General features: G+C 35.5%; 1 protein-coding gene across 1 annotated transcript in view; it reads left to right on the forward strand.

Annotated features, from left to right (window-relative positions):
* LOC135362152 (alpha-mannosidase 2-like) overlaps positions 1-19,388 on the forward strand; it is a 96,697-nt gene that overhangs the window by 24,057 nt on the left and 53,252 nt on the right. Inside the window, exons 6-8 of the mRNA XM_064575589.1 lie at positions 2,784-2,966; positions 7,271-7,385; positions 8,594-8,661. Coding sequence (XP_064431659.1) covers positions 2,784-2,966; positions 7,271-7,385; positions 8,594-8,661 — 366 coding nt within the window. The remainder of the gene's footprint in view (positions 1-2,783; positions 2,967-7,270; positions 7,386-8,593; positions 8,662-19,388) is intronic.

Here is a 19,388-nt window from a genome sequence, read left to right on the forward strand (position 1 = left end):
TAATTACTGGTATTGTTTGCACACCGTGATAATATCCAGTGGCATTGTTATGTGTGTCTGCAGGTCAGTAGCCAGACAGACTAAATTGCTGGAAACAAGCAAGGGTCACAAGGAACAAACAGGGCCTCTCTGTGGCTAAAATGTGGGCCTCAAAGTACACAATCTAAAACTAATGTATTTTATATGTGGGAGAACTTCAGAGGCTCCACCTCAGTTCTTATTTATTGAAACATATTTCTATAGGTGTGATTCTCTGCTTAGAAGAGCAAAACTTGAAAGAGATGAGAACTGATGGCGGCAGAGTGATTGGCTGAAAAAGCATAGTGACAGGGAGAAAGCAGAAAATTCAGGAGAAAACAAAAACGCTCTAACCAGCGTTGTCCAGTAGAACTTTCAGTCACTGTCCAACAGAACTTTCTGCAGTGGTAGAAATCTTCTGTTTCTGTTTTCTGCACTGTTTAGTATGGCCACTTGCCACATGTAACTGTTGAGCACTTGAAATGTGACCAGTGTGGCTGAGGAAGTGAACTCTTAATTTCCTTTAATTTAAGTTGATTTAAATGTAAATAAATAATCACACGTGGCTAGTAGCTATCTTTGTGGGTCCTGTTGCTTTTTGGTAAGGATGAACCACCCTGGGGGCTCCTGGGGCTCTCTCTATGTGTGTGTAGCGTGGGAGCTTAATTCATTTTCATGATGAGTTCACTTTCAGCTTAGTTCAGATCATGAATTCATGATGATTAATTTTCATGATGAATCTCAGTATTAAAAATAAAAAGTCATGTTATATCTACCTTCTTCTCCGTACTGGTAGAGATAGTACATTTTGGAAAGCCCTTTTATAAAGATCATGAATTTCTCCCAGAGTTGTACTCTGGTATAGTAGTGTGTGTTTTTTTTTTTATTTTTACTGTTTCATGCTGTCAGCATTATTTCAAAAGCCTGATCTTTGCCTTTTTTTTGGGATATTCACAAATGTGCCAGATGGATACATATTCCTGTATTTGTAATAAAATAGTATTTCTATATTAGAGAGATTGATGCATTCTTGCCCAATAGAATATTAATTCTCTATTATGTTACTCTAAACTACCTATGATAAAAACAGAGAAAGTACTAAGTAATGTAGAGATTCTTTTGGACTACTGCACTTTTTTAAAAGTGTCAACTATTTTTTAGTGACAAAGAGTTACAAATATTGATTCAATTTTAATTTATTGAACATATTTAAGGTGAAGTACTTAGTGTGAGTAATAATATATTTTGAAAATTCTGCTTTAAAATAAAATGACAAAAAACCATATAATAATGACAAATTTCAAAATGTAATCAACTTACTTGAAAATAAGTTTATTGTCTGATTATAGATATTTCATCTTGATGCTCATTTGTAAAACATTTGGATAGGATAGAAGAGTATAAAGAAGAAAATATTTTTTAAACCCCCTTTTTACATTTTGGGATATCTATATGTATAGGTACTCTTTGCAAAGCCAGGAATATGTGCTATGGGTATAGATGAACATATATACACAATTTCTTTAATTCAAACTTAGTGTTTCTCCTGCCATGAATTTTAGAAAGATTAGAATTTAAAGGCAGAGATTATTTAGTATCTTCTAATTATTTCAAAATTTAAAACAATTCTTTTTTTTTTTTTGAGTACTTTAAATTTATTCTTTTCCTTATATTGTGATACATTTTCAAGCTGCCTTGGTTTTCTCTCCATCCTTCTTAATATGTTTGGCATAAAGAACCTTCTTAAACTTTTTACTTCATCAAGCCATCTCTCTCTTTTTTTTTTAAGATTTTATTTATTTATTTATTTATTTATTTATTTGACAGAGAGAGACACAGAGAGAGAGGGAACACAGCAGGGGGAGTGGGAGAGGGAGAAGCAGACTCCCCGCGGAGCAGGGAGCCCCATGTGGGGCTCTATCCCAGGATCCTGGGACCATGACCTCAGCTGAGGGCAGACGCTTAACGCCTGAGCCACCCAGGCACCCCAAGCCATATCTCTTTTTTAAAGAACTTTTTCGAAACCTGTCTTGAACCATATCCTCTGATGAAAAAAATAAAGCATGAAAATGATAAGTCCCCATATTCTTGCTCAAAAACTACTCGTAAGCCCAAGTGTTTTTTCTTTAAAATAAACGAGAAGCGACAGCATATGTTTTATCACCTTTCAGTTTATATTGTTACTTTCCCTCTAGTTGTTGAATGTTCTCATTCAGCACAGAGACTAGCTGTTGTCACTGAGCTGTCAGGCCATCGCTTTCTGCCTCTCCTTCACTGTTAGTCTCCCACTCCTGTGACCATTTCTGCACCGTCTCTCCTTTAATGTATGTATGTGAGAGTGAATGGCTTTCTGGTGATGAAGTTCCTGGTATGTGTCTGGGCTGATCTTGGAGAGAAGAAAGGGCAGCAACTATTATCCACTTTTTACTGCTGTTTCGAGCTTTTTTTTTTTTTTTTCCACTATGTTATACATAAGTACACCTATCTCGCTGCCAGTGGGTACCGGCTTCTTTCCAGGACCATCTAGAACAAGCGTCCTTTATATCAATTTAGACATGATGTTCTCTGATGATTGATAATCTAGATATATTAGATGGATACCTAGATGGTTTTATAGGAATGTTTATTATCAATATCTTTTTTATCAATTGTGCTGAAATGTGGATTTTTTAAAAAATGCATTTAAAAATTGTATCAGTACCACGTATTTTAAATAGTAAATGTTTGTTTTGAAATAAGAATTAATGACTGTTTTATACAATTAGGGCTGCTGAAATTCTTTACTATTTCGCCCTGAAACAAGCTCAGAAATACAAGATTAGTAAATTTCTTTCATCATCCCATTACATGGCACTGACAGAAGCCAGAAGAAATTTGGGACTGTTTCAACATCATGATGCTATCACAGGAACTGCAAAAGATTGGGTGGTTGTGGATTATGGTACCAGGTAATATAATTATTAAAGAGTGATTATAAAACAATTTTTTTTTAAATTTTGGGTCACAGGCTTATATCTTTGATGAAATTGTTAATGTACATCAGACCATATCAATAATGACATCCCTTATAAGTATTGCTATAGAAAAACAACATCAATATTCAAAGCATTTTTCAAGAATTGTATTGAGAATGTACTAGCTGTCCTAACTTTTTATTGCAGTGCATTTCTGCAAATGGAGTAGTAAAACATTATTATAAAGCTGATTCTGTTTTCTCCCAAGTATAATGTGGTAATTGGGGTTACCTTGTTGACCAGGGATTTGGTATCAAATAAATCATAGCTATAATCCAAGGAGATAAAGAGCCATACTTGATTGTATAGCAGTTTAATTTCATCCTATTTCATATCCAGTTGTTCTCAGCCTAGAGTTTAGCCAGGAAGTAGAAGAACCTAGAAACTTTGACATATATAGATGATATAAGGAATTGGGATGAGAAGGGTTGGCTTGGGTATTGATATCAAAACCATCTTCAACTCTTAGAAGGTCTGTGAGATGAGTGAGGGAGGGGAAGCTCAGTTATTTTCACATTGCAGGATTGGAAACAGTGAGTACAGGCTTTAGCTCAGAACAGCAGGAGACTTTGTAAATAGTGCTTCCCAATAATCAAAAGGCTTACCTTTTGTGATAGTGAGATTTCCATCATCATGCCCTAGTTTGGGTAACCATTCATTAGGATCATTGTAGAGGAGATTCCTATGTTGGGGAAGGAGTTTTGACTATTATTTCATTATGGCTTAGTTATTATTTCTTCCAGATTTTTTTCCTATCAAAAATGGTGTACTTCAATAATATTTTAAAATTGTTAAAGTGTGCTCTGATTTTCTTATAATACAGATTTAAGAAGTGAACCTCTTTTTTTAATAAATGTTCTCTCCCGTATGTTAAAAGTGTATACAACATATAAAGTCATCATTACAGATTGATCCACAACTATATCACTAATCATTATAAGTGTTAATTAAAATTTTAGTTATAGTATTTTGACTGCCTTTCTAGATATTTGAAAAACAAATTCTTGAGGTTTCATTAGTTGACTTGAATCCTTGAAAATATATTCATGGTAGCATCTTGAATATCTTCTCAGTTTTCTTGTGGCAAATGTATTTGGCATCTGTTGAGGTTGAGCTGGGCTTAAAATGGAAAACATTCATTGGCTGATAATGATAATTGGTTTTTCTCCCACAGAAGGCATTTTTTAAAATAAGGTCAGATCCTCCATTTTTTTCCTTTTCACCTGCTCCTGTCTTCTTGGTTTATTGAATTTAAAAGTGAGGCTTATATTCAGAAAAGAGTTCCTAAGAGGAAACGAAGAAGTCATTCTCCTATACTGTCTACCTGCTCTCTCTCTGGCTGCCATATTGAAAGAGACTTGGGTACAGGTCATTGAGTTTTTGCAACTGAACATTTTCTATCTCATAACCTTTCCAGAAGGGCTGTCATTAGTTCCTCCATATGTTTGGTTATGCTTTTAGCTTATAAAAACATCACCATACAAAATTGCATCTTAGAGAAAAAAGACAATAATTCTCAAATTATACTTGACATTTGTAAATTTGCTTTGCGAGCACTTCACACTTCATTGAGAAGTCATACACAATTATCAAGTCATTAGCATAGACATTTTAAGTAGGAAATTTCAAAACACAAGTTAGAGAGTTATAAACAAAGAGGCAGCTAGCATTGGGTGCTCTCTTGTTCTTAGACTGTTGACTGTTTATTCAAATGTTGGCAGAAGTGTCCCTGTGAACAAGTGTATGAGTTCAGGATTGCATTTGGCTGCTAGTAATAACAACTTAAAACTGAATAAATCCTATCCTACTTATTTTTATGCCACGTGGAAGAAGTCTGCAGGTCCCCAGTTCAGGTATAGCAGCTCTACAGTGCCGACAGGGGTCCAGACCCTTCTAGCTTTCTCTTCTGCCATCTAAAGGCGATTCTTACTTAGAGTACTGCTCTCAACAGTAGATTGAATGTTTATATAATTATCACCTGGAGAACAAGAATACATCATGGCTATTTGAAGGTTAATTCTAATCATGGCATGAAAAAATGAATTAGAGGGGGACAGTGTTTGTGATGGATGTTCAGCCTAAAAGTGGATAATGGGGCTATGTGCAAGAGAAGAAATGGTAATGAGATCAGTTACAGAAATATTTAGAATTCTGCCTATTTCTATGTTGTAGTTAAGGTAGGTAGGAGAAAAAAATGAACAAAGGGTAAGTATGAGGGCCCATATGTATAGATCAAACTTCACTGACAAACATGATAGTATCTGCCTGAAACAGTAGTAATGATACCAGAGTAGAAAACTGTGATTTCTAAGTGATGGTCCGGTTCAGTGATAATAAAATACGGGCATGTTAGAAAATTAGAGGCTCTGGGAAATCCCACAATGATGAATTGTTGAAACATTAAAATTTTGCTTTACCCAATGTTTCCCAAACTTATTTACTGTGTTTAGTCTTGTTTTGCTTTAAACAGAATGGCTTTATGCATCCTGAGAAAGCATTTGGGGAATACACTACCAGTTCTTAGTGCTTACCTCGTTAGAAGACTGTGCATGTGCCTTTAGGATACAAACATTGATGTGTGGCATTCCCTCAGTTTAAGCTCCAGTGCACTGTAATACATATAAGGTTTTAGCTGATGGAGAACATGACTTTTTTTTTTTTTTAAGATTTTATTTATTTATTTCACAGAGAAAGAGACAGTGAGAGAGGGAACACAAGCAGGGGGAGTGGGAGAGGGAGAAGCAGGCTTCCCGCTGAGCAGGGAGCCTGATGCGGGGCTCGATCCCAGGACCCTGGGATCATGACCTGAGCCGAAGGCAGACGCTTAACGACTGAGCCACCCAGGCGCCCCTTCTTTTTTTTTTTTTAAAGATTTATTTCACAGAGAGAGAGACAGTGAGAGAGGGAACACAAGCAGGGGGAGTAGAACATGACTTTTATTCTTCAGGTTCTGACAGCCTAATAAAGATTGCCATATAGATAAAAATAAACTTAAATCGAGGGGCTTGTTCCTATAACTGAATTGTAGTCACTCATATTGTCTTTTAGTCTGGTGAAAACACTTGTTATCACCTAGGAAAACATTTGAATAGACTAAGAAACTTAGCTGGATGATGGCCTGAACTCACATGCAGAAGACTTTAACACTATGTATGTATAACACATTTGCATAGTTAATTAACTTACTGATTGTGATCACTTACATCTTTGAAAGTAATCTCAGTGCTCTGCAAAAAGAAGTTATTTTTAATTCTCTTAAACATTTTTTTGTCGTTGCATGCCAACAAAAATGTTCTTAACATGTAGGTCCAAAATTGCGTCCTGTATTGGGGAAAATAATATAATCACTCTATAAACATAATAGATTCAATGGCTGATTGAAAGCATGTTTAGCCAAGTTTTTCGACAGATTTCTTCAGTGGCTTTACTTAGGGTTACCTGTTCTATAAAGCTTTAAAGAAACAAGATGGAACTTGAAAAAAAAAAAAACCTTCAAATTCTTTTCCCACGTGTAGTGCTTCAGCAATAGTTGATACTGTACCAAGATTATATTCCAGAATTGATCTTGAGTAGGTTGATTCATACGCATCTCTTTGGTTCCTCAGACATAAAAGTACAATTGGAATACAATTAACAATTTTAATGACCAAGAAAAGTAACAAGGAGAAAGACAATTTCATTATCCAGACCTGTGAAAACTTTCTCTTTTTTTGAACAAGAACATGAAACTAAAGTCAACAAAATATTTATTTGAAGTTTTCAGGAATTTGAGTTTTTTGAAGTATGTATACTGAACGAATATTCTTGTGAGTGACAGTTAATCTCATGCTTTCTTTTGCTGTTTCAACATTTGTTAAAGAATTTTCTAAAGTAAAGGAACAAATCACTTTTTTGGTAACAAAGCCTTAAAGCTATTGGAGTGATCATGTTGAATATTCTTAGTATTTGGCATGATACTTGTAGAAAGTATCGGTAGTTTGATTAAGTTTACACGTTTCAGGTGTATACAGAAAGTTTTCTATTTTAAATGAATCCTTATTAGTGAAATCTTTTGACTAACTTTTTTTCCCTAAGTACTTAGTTCTGGGCAAAGAAGAGTCCGTTCATTATAGCTTCATTATAGGTTTCACTTTGTGAATACAGGATGATGGTGGTTTGGCCATTATTAAAGAAACTGAAAATATTGTATACTGATGTTTGAATTGCTTCTCAGACCAGTAAAAATTTTTGGTTCACAGACTCTTTCATTCATTAACGAATTTGAAGAAGATAATTGGATATTCTGCACTACTTCTTATTTTGAAGGACAAAAACTCGTACAACTCTTACTCTTTTGATAACCTCCTAGACATGGTTAGTTGCTACCTTTTATATTATCATAAAAATGTGTGATTCTTTTGTTCTTGATTCAGAAAAGGGGGTGAGAAGCTGAGTGAAAAGAAACCTTGAAAAATAGTGATTTCCTTATACATGATTTGAAAGAATTTGTATCATTTTATATGAAATACCTATGTGTTCTTCTTTCCTGTAAGTGTGTCTGTATTTGATTTATGGTGTATATTTTGTTCTGACTAAATCTAAGCATGAAAACTAATGAACTTCATTATGTGGAACATACAGCTTTGAGAACACTATTAATATGGTACTGTAAGGTAACTAGACGCTGTAATTAGTTATTTTGCTTGGCTTTAATTAGAAGCCCCTGAATTGTCTTCTGGTTTCAGGATGAGCCCATGGAGTGCTGTGAGCAGTGCTCAGATGTGTGTAACAGCAGAGGAGCAGTTGAGGAATTAAAGACTAGCTATTAGCCCCACCTCTGTACCTGATTGCATGGGCCTGAAAAAGTTGCTTAACATCTGTGAGCCCTCATTCATTTATCTGTTAGATGGGATGATTCCTGCCTTGGCTTGTATCGTGGTTAGGATCAGGGGAGCCAATAAAACAGAACATACTCTGAGAGGAAGAATATACTATCCAGCAGCAAGGAATAACAGTGGGAAAAAATGGGGGATTGCAAACCTCTTTAGACTTCGATTTGGCAACTCAGATGTCTTAAAACTGTAATATTTTATCATTAGAGTCTATTGTGAGCCATAGGCTTTGGAATTTTACATGTAATTGGAACTTACACATCTGGAATCAGAGATAGTAAGTTCAGTATTTTCATATACTGATGTTTGCAATCAAATTATGGTTACATATTTTCATGTTGAAGTAAAAAATCCAATAAATGGACATACATTGCTTAAGGATATGAAACCTGTGATACAAAGGTAAAATAGTGAAACTTTTTGCAAAATGATCTTTAGAACTTTGATTTACTTGGTTCCTAATTGGACTCTAGTAGTCCGTGTAACACATGCCGTACTGAAGTCTAAAGACACACCCATAAAAACGCACACACAAAAGAATTACTTATTTTGAACTTTGATGGACCTTTATGTAGCTAGAAGGAGGACACCATTGTGTCCTTTTTAGGATTTTTGTAAGTACTATTACATAGCTAGTTTTGAAACTTAAGTTTTAAAAGTAAAATAAAAAATTTTTGTTTATTTTTACAGGATTTGAAACAAAACTCACAAGGTTCTCTACCACAAAAAACTGTAATAACACTGAGTGCAGAGCCAAGGTAAATACATAATTTCTCATACACTTTGCTACTGTTCTGACTTGACTTTTTTGCTTTTCATGTTTCTTTTCCCTAGCCAGGATATACTTTGAGGCAGTATTTTGTTTAATAAATTTATTAATTTAAAAAAATTTTTGAAGAAATGGATTTTTCTCCCATGACTGTCATGTTCAATGTTAATAGTTAACACAGTGTTTGATACATTAATTGCTGAATGAACAATTACAACTATTTTTTTTTACAGATATTTGGTATGGGATCATAAATATGATTTATGATTATGTTTTTTCTTAACCCTTTGTTAACTTATCTTTTCATTGATCCCTGATCCCATTTTTAAAATGAAGGAAGAAACTTAATTATGAAAAGTTCCTACTATAAATTGTTTACTAGATAACTGTCATTGTGCTGGCCAGACTGTCTCATTTTGGCATTGTGGATTTATGTTAAGGCAAATGGGAAGGGTGTTCAGTTGACCTGAAAATGGGGCGATTGATTGGTGGCTGCCTCTGATTTATAAAAAAATGTTTTGTGTTTTTATTGGTAATCATTTAACCAAGTCTTCTGTTTTAAATGACCAAATATCACTAGGTCAGTACCCACTATCCCCAGATACACACTATATTCTTATATAATATAACTTTTTGCTATCTAAATTGAGAAATTTAGTATGTACAAATTGTAGGATAAAAAAATAATTGTAAAGGATAATTCATGATTTTAGGTATTCTTTATTAGAATTATTTTAAAATAAATGGAATCAAAGTATTACAGAAAATTTACAATTGCTAATAAAATTGACATTTTGGTTACTCAGAAAATAAAGCCTTAGTTTGCTAAATCTCTTCAGGAAGTAGAGACTTAAAAATGTATACAGCTCATACCTTAGAACAAGAAGACAGGTATTTTTTAGTAACACCAAAGTATCACTAAAGTAATGGTAAAGAAATCCTACATTTTTTCTTTTGGCCAGAAAAAGAAGGGATTAACTGGAAAAGACAGTTTAAGTCTCAACTTTGAAGTCCTGTTGCAGGCTTAACAGCTTTCAGGTTGCCAAGTCATAAGAGAGTAATGATACTCCCATTACAAAATGTTTTCTTTGTCTTAAAATAGGTAATATTTTGATGTAGTTGAGGTTGTGTGGCTGTTCCTTAAATATTTTGCCCCTAATAAACTCTGGTATTAGGCATAATCCCCCTTTTTCTATTTTGGTAGGGGAAGATCTTTGTTTCTGCTGACTGTAAGAATGCCTTATGCTTGCTATAAATAATTTATGCCCCTTCCCCACCCCATTAGTCTTCCTCTGGGTGAATGGTAGGGTGGGTGGGATGGAGCCCTAATGGATTACAAACCCTATGGCTTTTCTTCTTCCTCTATTGTCCTTGCTTTAGCCAGGAGTAAGTGGTATTTTAGCTCTACTTACGCTGGAGGAAGAAAGGAGATCCAGGTGTATTAACTAAGAAGAAATATATTTTGAGCTTTAATATTGAGGAGTTTTAATTATACATCAACGTAAATAGCATTTTTGGGACTATTAGTAAAATGATTGCTTTCTGATATTTCCTTTTAAACAGTTTGTATTTAAATAGTGTTCTTCATCTTAATATTACTCCTTCACAGTTCTTTTCTACCAAATGTCAGTGCTACTACTGTTTCTGTAGTTAGGTGAATTGGGAGTACTTAGGATTGTCAAGTTCTTATTTGTATCTTTATTATCTGTTTTGTACTTGAGGACCTCATGAATAGAACTACTTATACTTCTGGTTTTAAAATCTATATTTTACTTGTTAGCCACAAATAATCTGAGCTGATCTCTCAACAAAATCAGAGAAGAATGGAGGAATGACAGTGGCCTTTAAAATGGAAGAATTTCATAGTTTTATTTAGCAGATACTGAAAGTGATATCATTGCACTTCTCAGTCTTGAAGTTGAAAGTTTCAGGAGTATGGTCATGAGTCTTTCTCATGTTCTTCATGAGTCCCTATATAATGATCTAAGGCTTAGCATTATTTTGGCGATAAGAATAATTCTTGTTTGAGCAACAATTTATTAATCTAAATAAAACATGCATTCTCAGTGAGAGAGACATCCTCCTTAGGAGGGTAAAAATTGGTTCTTGGGGAGTTTGAAAAAAAGTATTTTTTTAAATATATAAAGCATAAAAATAGTACTCAATAGTACAATAACAGATATACTTTTAAGTGTATTAAAATTGTATGGGGGGATGATTAACAAAAAATGTCTAAAGAGTCTTTAAGGAGTTATGTGAAAAGTCTGAGAAATACTGATCTAACTCACACAATTTCATAGCTATTTTTTTTAAGTTTTTATTTATTTGACAGAGAGAGACACAGCAAGACAGGGAACACAAGCAGAGAGAGTGGGAGAGGGAGAAGCAGGCCTCCCGCTGAGCAGGGAGCCCGATGTGGGGCTCGATCCCAGGACCCTGGGATCACGACCCAAGCCAAAGGCGGACACTTAATGACTGAGCCAGCCAGGCGCCCCTAACTCACACAATTTCAATAATACATGTAAATGAATTTGATCATGCTGTTTGGCAACATTAGTTATAGCTATAACCTAACATAAGTTAGTTTGGGAGTCTTTAAAAAGGAGTGGCTAATCTGCTCATGGGGATGTGGTACATATCTGTGAGCCTGATTGAGTTCACAAGGTTGGGTAAGCTCTATAGTATATGCATTCATAGTCTTTATGTGGAAAGAAGGTATAATTGAGAGTTAAAAGTTAGGGCACCCTGAACAAGTCATAAATTTTCTAGCCTTAAATAATCCTTTAATGTACCGAGGTGTTTCTTTTCCTCCAAGGCCCAATTGTAAAAAAAAAAAAAAAAAACTGTAGTACAAAGATTTACAGGATTAGGGACGTGGAGGACATAGAGGATGGAAGGTAAACTCCTAGGACAGGCAGGGATTTCAGTCTCCTTTCAGTGTTTAGTACTTGAGGCAGGATGGAAGCAAATATCACCACAGCACAGGTCGCCAAATCATGTGTTTTGACAACGTGTGAAGGAACTTTTTTTTTTAAATGTGGATAATTTGAAATGCCACGGAGTATACAACTAAAATCTGAAACTTCTGTAAATCTGAAAATTTAATTTTTCAAGTAGAAAACTTTTAGTTTGAGAGCAATTTATTCAAACCCATTACAAATTTACCATTAAGTGCTTTTAATGTTTAACAAGGCGTTTATTGGTAAGGGATTTGGGGCCAGAAAAAAGAAGGGATTAACTTCAAATGAAACCACCAACCATGTGGAGACACAAAAGAAGTCCTTGTTTTTGGGGCTTGGGTGACTTTAGAGTATCAAACAGATATTAAAAGTACTCAGTTCCAGAAAAGGCACTCAGTCCCTCCATTGTCATGTGCTTGTTGTAATGGTTCTTCCTGGATGGCTGCCCAGCACCTCTAATTTAATTTCCTCTTGTTTTCTCCATGTGTGCTTTCTTTTTGGATCCTAATCTTTATTAATAGCATCATTCTCTTTTTGGTTGTCTAGGTGCTGAAAAATAGTCTTTATATGGAAAGCAGGTACAATTAAGAGTTAAGAGTTAGGACACCCTGAACAAGTCATAAATTTTCTAGCCTCTAGAACCCACTTTGACTTCTACCTTTTCTTGTTCTTTTAAGTTTCATCAGCTGGAAAGTGTTTTGGATTTGCCCCTCTGCTCACCTCTGACATTCTTCGTCTCCTGTCTTCCTATTACTTTCTGGTTTTAAGGCCTCTATTATGATTTTTTTTTTTAATGTTTTACTTGAACTACTGCAATGACTTCCTGCTCTTCTGTCTTCAGTTTCTCTCTGCCCCTAATTTATTGCATGTAGTTGTCACAGGAATCTACCCATAGCGGAACGCAAGAAAGACACCTGGGTGGAAGCAGCAAGGCTTCTAGGACCTAGCCTCAGAACTCCTAGAAGGTCCTTTCCACTACATTCTTAGTGAAGCAAGTCACTAGCGTCAGCCAAGATTCAGGGGGAGGGAATTATTCTCCATTACTTGAAGGGAATGATGGCAGTCATCTTTGGAGATGGTCTACCACAGTTTATCCACTGGCCACTACAATTCACATACAATTCACCATGTGCACAATATTCCACCTCCTCCCATGATGCCAAAGTGCCATCCCATTATGGTACTGGCCTCAAATTTTCATCTAAATCAGATCCAAAATGACTCAATCATGTAACTGGGAATTGATGTTTTCTTATTTCTCTCAGTATAATAATTATTTGAAGTTAATTCTGCTAGACTGTAAACGCCTTGACAGTAGGAACTATTTCTTTTATTTATTTCTCCCACCATGCCTGTGGAATTGCAGTCAACATAGTAAGAATTGAATAAAGACTTGTTGAAATACAATTAATTACTGATTGAAGAGACTATTAAACTTCAGACACCAGATATGCGTAGACATTCTATGTGAAGATGTGGTATCCTGGTATATCTTCTCTCCAAATAGTTCTTTCATCTAGTATTTGGAGTTTGGATGCCAGAGGGCTTCTGAATACACTAAATAATACTACAAGCAAAAATAAATAACAACTCAAAGCTTTGAATTTGCTCAACATTTGGACAACTGTTCATTGGAGATTATAGAGTTTCATACCATGGGACCTGAAAAATTTTAGGTTGCCTCTCAGCATCATTGCATTCTTACAGAATTACCTTTGTTGAGATTGCTTTCTTGAAGGCTCTTTAGAATGGGTGGGTTCAAAAGATACTCCCAAATATCTAAATGAGTTGACTTGATCAGATGACTTTTTTCGTTTTTAGATTTTATTTAAATTGAAGTTAGTTAACATACAGTTTATTATTAGTTTCAGAGGTAGTATTTAGTGATTGATCAGTTGCCTATTACACCCAATGCTCATTACATCAAGTGCCCTCTTTAATGCCCATCACACAGTTACCCCATCCCCCCCACATCCCCTCCAGCAACCCTCAGTTTGTTCCCGGTAGTTAAGCATCTCTTGTGACTTGCCTCCTTCTCTGTTTTTATCTTATTTTATTTTTCCTTCCCTTCCCCTATGTTCATCAGTTTTGTTTCGTAAATTCTAGATATTAGTAAAATCATGGTATTTGTCTTTCTCTGACTAACTTATTTCACTTAGCGTAATACACTCTAGTTCCATCCACATTGTTGCAAATGGCAAGATTTCATTCTTTTTGATGGCTGAGTAATATTCCACTGTGTGTATGTATGTATATATACATACACATCTTCTTTATTCATTCATCAGTGAGTGGACATTGGGGCTCTTTCCGTGTTTTGGGTACTGTGGACATTGCTGAACAGATCAGTTTTTACACACAAGACTTTCTGTTGTTGCTGACTTAGAGTATTTGCCTGATTCTGCATTTTGTGTTTTTAATGTTGTTATCACAAACCATTCTTCTCACAGTAATTATCTATTAGTGTAATGGAATTCAAGACTTTAAATCATTTTTTCATCTGTTACCATATCATCAGTGTATTTTTAGACCAAATCACACTGTATCTAATCTTCCTACCAGTTGTTTAAACGTAAGTTTTAAATGAAGTAACCAAATTCACAGCCGTACAGTTATTGTTTGGAGTGGAATTTCTAGGGAAATAGAATTCTCACCATTCAGATTCTGGCAGTGTTATTTATTATAATATAGACCTGGTAGAGTCATTTATAGCTCAAGAACTGAGCTGAGATTCCGCTACTTGAACGAAAGTGGTTCTAATCTGAGCACGTGGCGTCTCCTGAGAGAGCTGTGAACGTCACGATGCACCTTACTTTGTACCTGGTGGTTTTTCTTGGGGGAGCTGGAACAGTGTTAGCAGTGATAACTGTGATGAGTAGTGTAAGAACTGTGCTTTATTGCTCATGGATCGTAACAGTGTGAGCTCAAATCTTGTCATGCACTAGAAAACTAGTACAGAAATGTCTTCACATTAGTTAGCAGAAAAACAAATGTACAAAGTCACAGAGATTGAGGGTTTCTGTCCTTGATAATGAAGGGCTGCCTTTTAACATTATCCCAAGGGAATTTAAAGTAATAATAGAATACATCATCTGACTAGGATTTGACACTCTGGATCCTCTGCAGGTTCTGTTATTATGAGAGATTTAGAACTTTTCTTTTAATGGGGCAGTTGTTAACTGAGAGTACTGGAGACTCTTAAAAATAAAAAACTGAGTTCTAGTCTAGTAGAGGTCTGTCTGGGTATTAATAGCATAGTCTATTTAAGAGTTAATGCTCATTACTGGTTTTGAAGGCGTTCCTAAACTCTCCTCTGAGATGCTTTTTTGTTTAAGTATTTCTTGCTTGTGAAAGGTGTTTGTGTGTTTTCATCTATGTTGCATCTGAGTTACATTTTATTCATTTTGACTTGTTTCAAGATATAGATTGACCGGTTCTCCAATTATCCAGAAACACGTTTCAGCCTGTGTGTAATGTGGGATATTTTTAGAAAGGATGTCTCACCCAAAAGACTTGAGTAGAATATAGTACATTACTTTAAGTAACCAAAAACTTCCTAGGGAGTTGGAGATACTTTCAACATGATATATTAGTTAATTTTATGTTATAACTAGTTTTAGAGCAATCATGTCTGGATCACAACATCAAATAATCTTATCTGGTGTTTGCCATTCTAAATCAGTCATTCGCAGGCTTGTCTTTTGCCTGACTTTTTTCAAGGAGATATAAAGTTCTCTGGGGGAGAGAATAGAAAAGGCCCTACCTTTCCCACAACCGTCTCCCTACCCTTAACATTTCTATTTATTTTATGATATCAGAAATGATGAGTATTAATTCCAGAAATACTGTTTCAGCCTTACATTGACTTAGATGAATAACACCTATTCTATGAAAAAACAAAAAAGTTGACACTTTGTTTTATGTGATGGCAGACTAGGGACTCTGAGACTGACTCTCTCAATTTCCTATTAAAACTCATGAAAACAAAGATGATGATCAACAATCAGAGGAACACCAAATCTTGGTTTGACAGTCAGCCTATTGCCACAATTTAAGATATCCACAAACTATAAAGTTGATCAACTGGACTGGAAAATACAATTACTCACTGACCAGTGGTAAACAGTTAGAAATAATAGCTACATTGCAAGTCTCTAGAAGCAGGTGTGGAGATTGATTCCTTTTCCTTTTTATAATGTCTACCCCCAAAGCTTTAAATTTGTGTACCTACCACCTAGAACAGAGAACTAATATTTTAATACAGGGACAGGGCTACTTTTTGAGGCTGTTAAGGAGATAAAGTAACTATTCTTTTCATTCTCTCTTCCTAAGATTTCTGTTAACCAATCTCCATTTAATTGGCCAACTAGATCAACTGATTCACTCCATTCCTTTTCTGTGCCCATGATAGCCTGACCTTGTCCCTAACAGGCCACTAGCTAGGGAAACTGGCACAATTCTCTCCCTCTGGTCTTTCCGTTGAATTGTATGATTATCATGAAACAATTATTTATTCCCAGATCAGTTGTTCTTGTTATTTTTCTTACACAATTTGATTAATTTTTATTGAACTGATGAATTATACAAAAGATTGTTTTTTTTTAACTGAAGTTGGGTTCTTTAGAAATTTTCAACAAATGTGAGTCACTGGTGAGATGCCTAAAAAAAATTGGGAAGAAGTCATAAAGATGTAGAAGCAGTCTGTACTCATATAGCTTAATATTTTTTCAAGTGGTGAAATTCTTGGTCTGCTTTAGAAAAACCTAATATGGAAACCATACATGATTAATCACATGCATGGTTATGCAGAAAATATGACACAGGACTCCAGTTAGTGGTCCCATAGTTAAACCAGAAGCTTTGCTCTTAATATCAATAGATTAGGAAATGTTATATATATAAGTATATATAAAACATATATGAAAACATGAATTATTAAGTCATATGTGTGTAACTTAAAATTGTACTACTTAAACTTTAACTTTCAAGTCAACTTTATCTCTTTCAGTTAATAGGTCTATTGCCAGCCTTAATCACACTTAAAAGAGGGCTTCCATTGTGTCTGTATTTCACAACCAATTTGGAGACTGAATCTGACAGAAATAAAATAGGCAGGTGCAGCCACTCTGGAAAACAGTATGGAGGTTCTTCAAAAAGTTGAAAATAGAGCTGCCGTACGACCCAGAAATTGCACTACTGGGTATTTACCCCAAAGATACAAATGAGGTGATCCGAAGGGGTACGTGCACCCGGATGTTTATAGCAGCAGTGTCCACAATAACCAAACTATGGAAGGAGCCAAGATGTCCATCAATAGATGAATGGTTAAAGAAGAAATGGTATATATGTATATGTGTGTGTGTGTGTATACACACATACACACACACAATGGAATATTATGCAGCCATCAAAAAAATATCTTGCCATTTGCAATGACGTGGATGGAACCAGAGGGTATTATGCTAAGCGAAATAAGTCAAACAGAGAAAGACATGTATCATATGATCTCACTGATATGAGGAATTCTTAATCTCAGGAAACAAACTGAGGGTTGCTGGAGTAGTGGGGGGTGGGAGGGATGGAGTGGCTGGGTGATAGACATTGGGGATGTATGTGCTATGGTGAGCGCTGTGAATTGTGTAAGGCTGTTGAATCACAGACCTGTACCTCTGGAACAAATAATACATTATATGTTAAAAAGAGAGAGAGAGAGAAAAGATAGAAGGAAGGGAAAAATGAAGGGGGAGGGGGGAACCGGAGGGGGAGATGAACCATGAGAGACTATGGACTCTAAGAAACAAACTGAGGGTTCTAGAGGGGAGGGGGGTGGGAGAATGGGTTAGCCTGGTGATGGGTATTAAAGAGGGCACGTACTGAATGGGGCACTGGGTGTTAATACGCAAATAATGAATCGTGGAATGCTACATCAAAAACTAATGATGTAATGTATGGTGATTAACATTACATAATGAAATAAAAAAAAAAGAAATAAAATAGGCAGAAACAAGTGGGGAACTGATGGTAGAGCACTGACCTAGGGAAGTATCCGTTCAAGAAAATTACTATTGACAGTGGCATGGGCCAGAAGGATACCCATGATAGTCTTTGCTGAAGAAAGAATCCCTCCATTTGTTCGCCAGAGTTGGCATAAAACAATGAATATACAGGCATAGCCACCTTGGATGGTAGCCCTTTGGACCTTTGCAATCAGGCTGGCTCTATGCATGTGGACTTACATTCCTTATTATATATTTTATATATTATATAACTTACTCTTCTCCATCACTGCATTTTTCTTCCCCTCCTTTAGGCATTATTAACAAACTGGTTATTTAATTTATTTATTTCTTGCTGTCTGTCTCCCTTGCTAAAATATTAGCTCCATGATGGCAGGGAACTACCTTGCTTTTGAATCCCCTGGCAAATCCCTTGCTTTTGAATCCCTTGCCAAATACTCGTCAAATAAACTAACTCTAGGTAAGAGAGGGGCTTTAATGCCAAAATAAAGACCAAGAGTACCTTTAGCATACACAGGGTCTGGATATCTGCTTCTGTGAGGGTAAGTAAAGGGAAAGTTATCCTAGCAAACCTTTGCAAAGGCTCTACAGAACGACAGAAAGTAGCGCTACATGAAGACTCAGAAGAACAATTTACCTTTTAAAATGATTTATTACAGAGACCAGGAAAACATTACAAAAAAACCTCTTTGGAGTTCTCAAAAAATTTGAGTCATGATCTCTAAGAAATCTGAAACGGGAAACAAAGAGCCGAGATGAAAAACTGGTGAGATGATACGGGGAAGGGACAAAAGGGAAGGTTATTGGTGGGGGCGCGATGAGTGAGCATCTTTACAAGTGATACTGAAGAGTGAGGCCGACATTGTGAAAGAGTGTCCAATGACACGAAAGAAAAAAACCCATGAGATGCTTTGCAAGAATGCAGAGAAAAGGAAGAGGAGTGGAAACAACAGGAGAGAAGATGATTGGTATGCAGGATAAGATTTAAACAAAAGACAGTGATTTTCTTCAGGAGAAAAAAATGGAGCAGAGACAATGATCAAAGACAGAACTGATGAAAAGTTTTCTGAGCTGAGAAGGTCTGACTTTATAGATAAAAGGGTTAAGTTCTGGGTAATACAAATGAAAAGAGGGTCACTCCTGTTATGTCTTGGTAACTTAGTCCAATTAAAAGGAAAGGGACATATTGTAGAAGTACCCAAGCAGAAAGATATATACTGTGTAATATGGAACAAAAGCTAAACAGACTTAGGTTTCTTCTCTGTAATGAGAAGACTATAGAGTTTTTAAATCATTTTATAATCACAGTTATCTTTTATATGTGAAAGCAACAAAAAAAGACATTTTCAAATATGAAAACACAAAATGAACCATGGATACTCTTCTTTTTGAATATTTTCTTGATAAAGTCAACTCAGCTGACTAATATTTGAATCAAAAGTAAGAAGGCCTTGAAAATAATGAGACATCGTGAAATGCAGATCATGACTGGAAATTTGGTTACCGGAACTGAAGCTAGGTATGTACTGTAGAAAAAGCTACAGGAATATAGATCTGTGACTTCAGATTATGTTAACATCTAAAAGAGGTGGAGAGTCAAGAGCATATAAGAGATCTTAAATAAGTAATTGTTTTGCCTCAGGAAGATTCAAAAGATAAAAGCTCCTGGTGAGAGTGATATTTCCTACTCAGTTGCCTTCATTTATTGTCCATGTACTGGTGACTCACCACATCCATAT

The sequence above is a fragment of the Mirounga angustirostris genome, unplaced genomic scaffold, assembly GCF_029215605.1.
Source record: "Mirounga angustirostris isolate CCGP_5_RB_7025 unplaced genomic scaffold, mMirAng1.0.hap1 SCAF_12, whole genome shotgun sequence".
Taxonomy (NCBI): Eukaryota; Metazoa; Chordata; class Mammalia; order Carnivora; family Phocidae; genus Mirounga; species Mirounga angustirostris.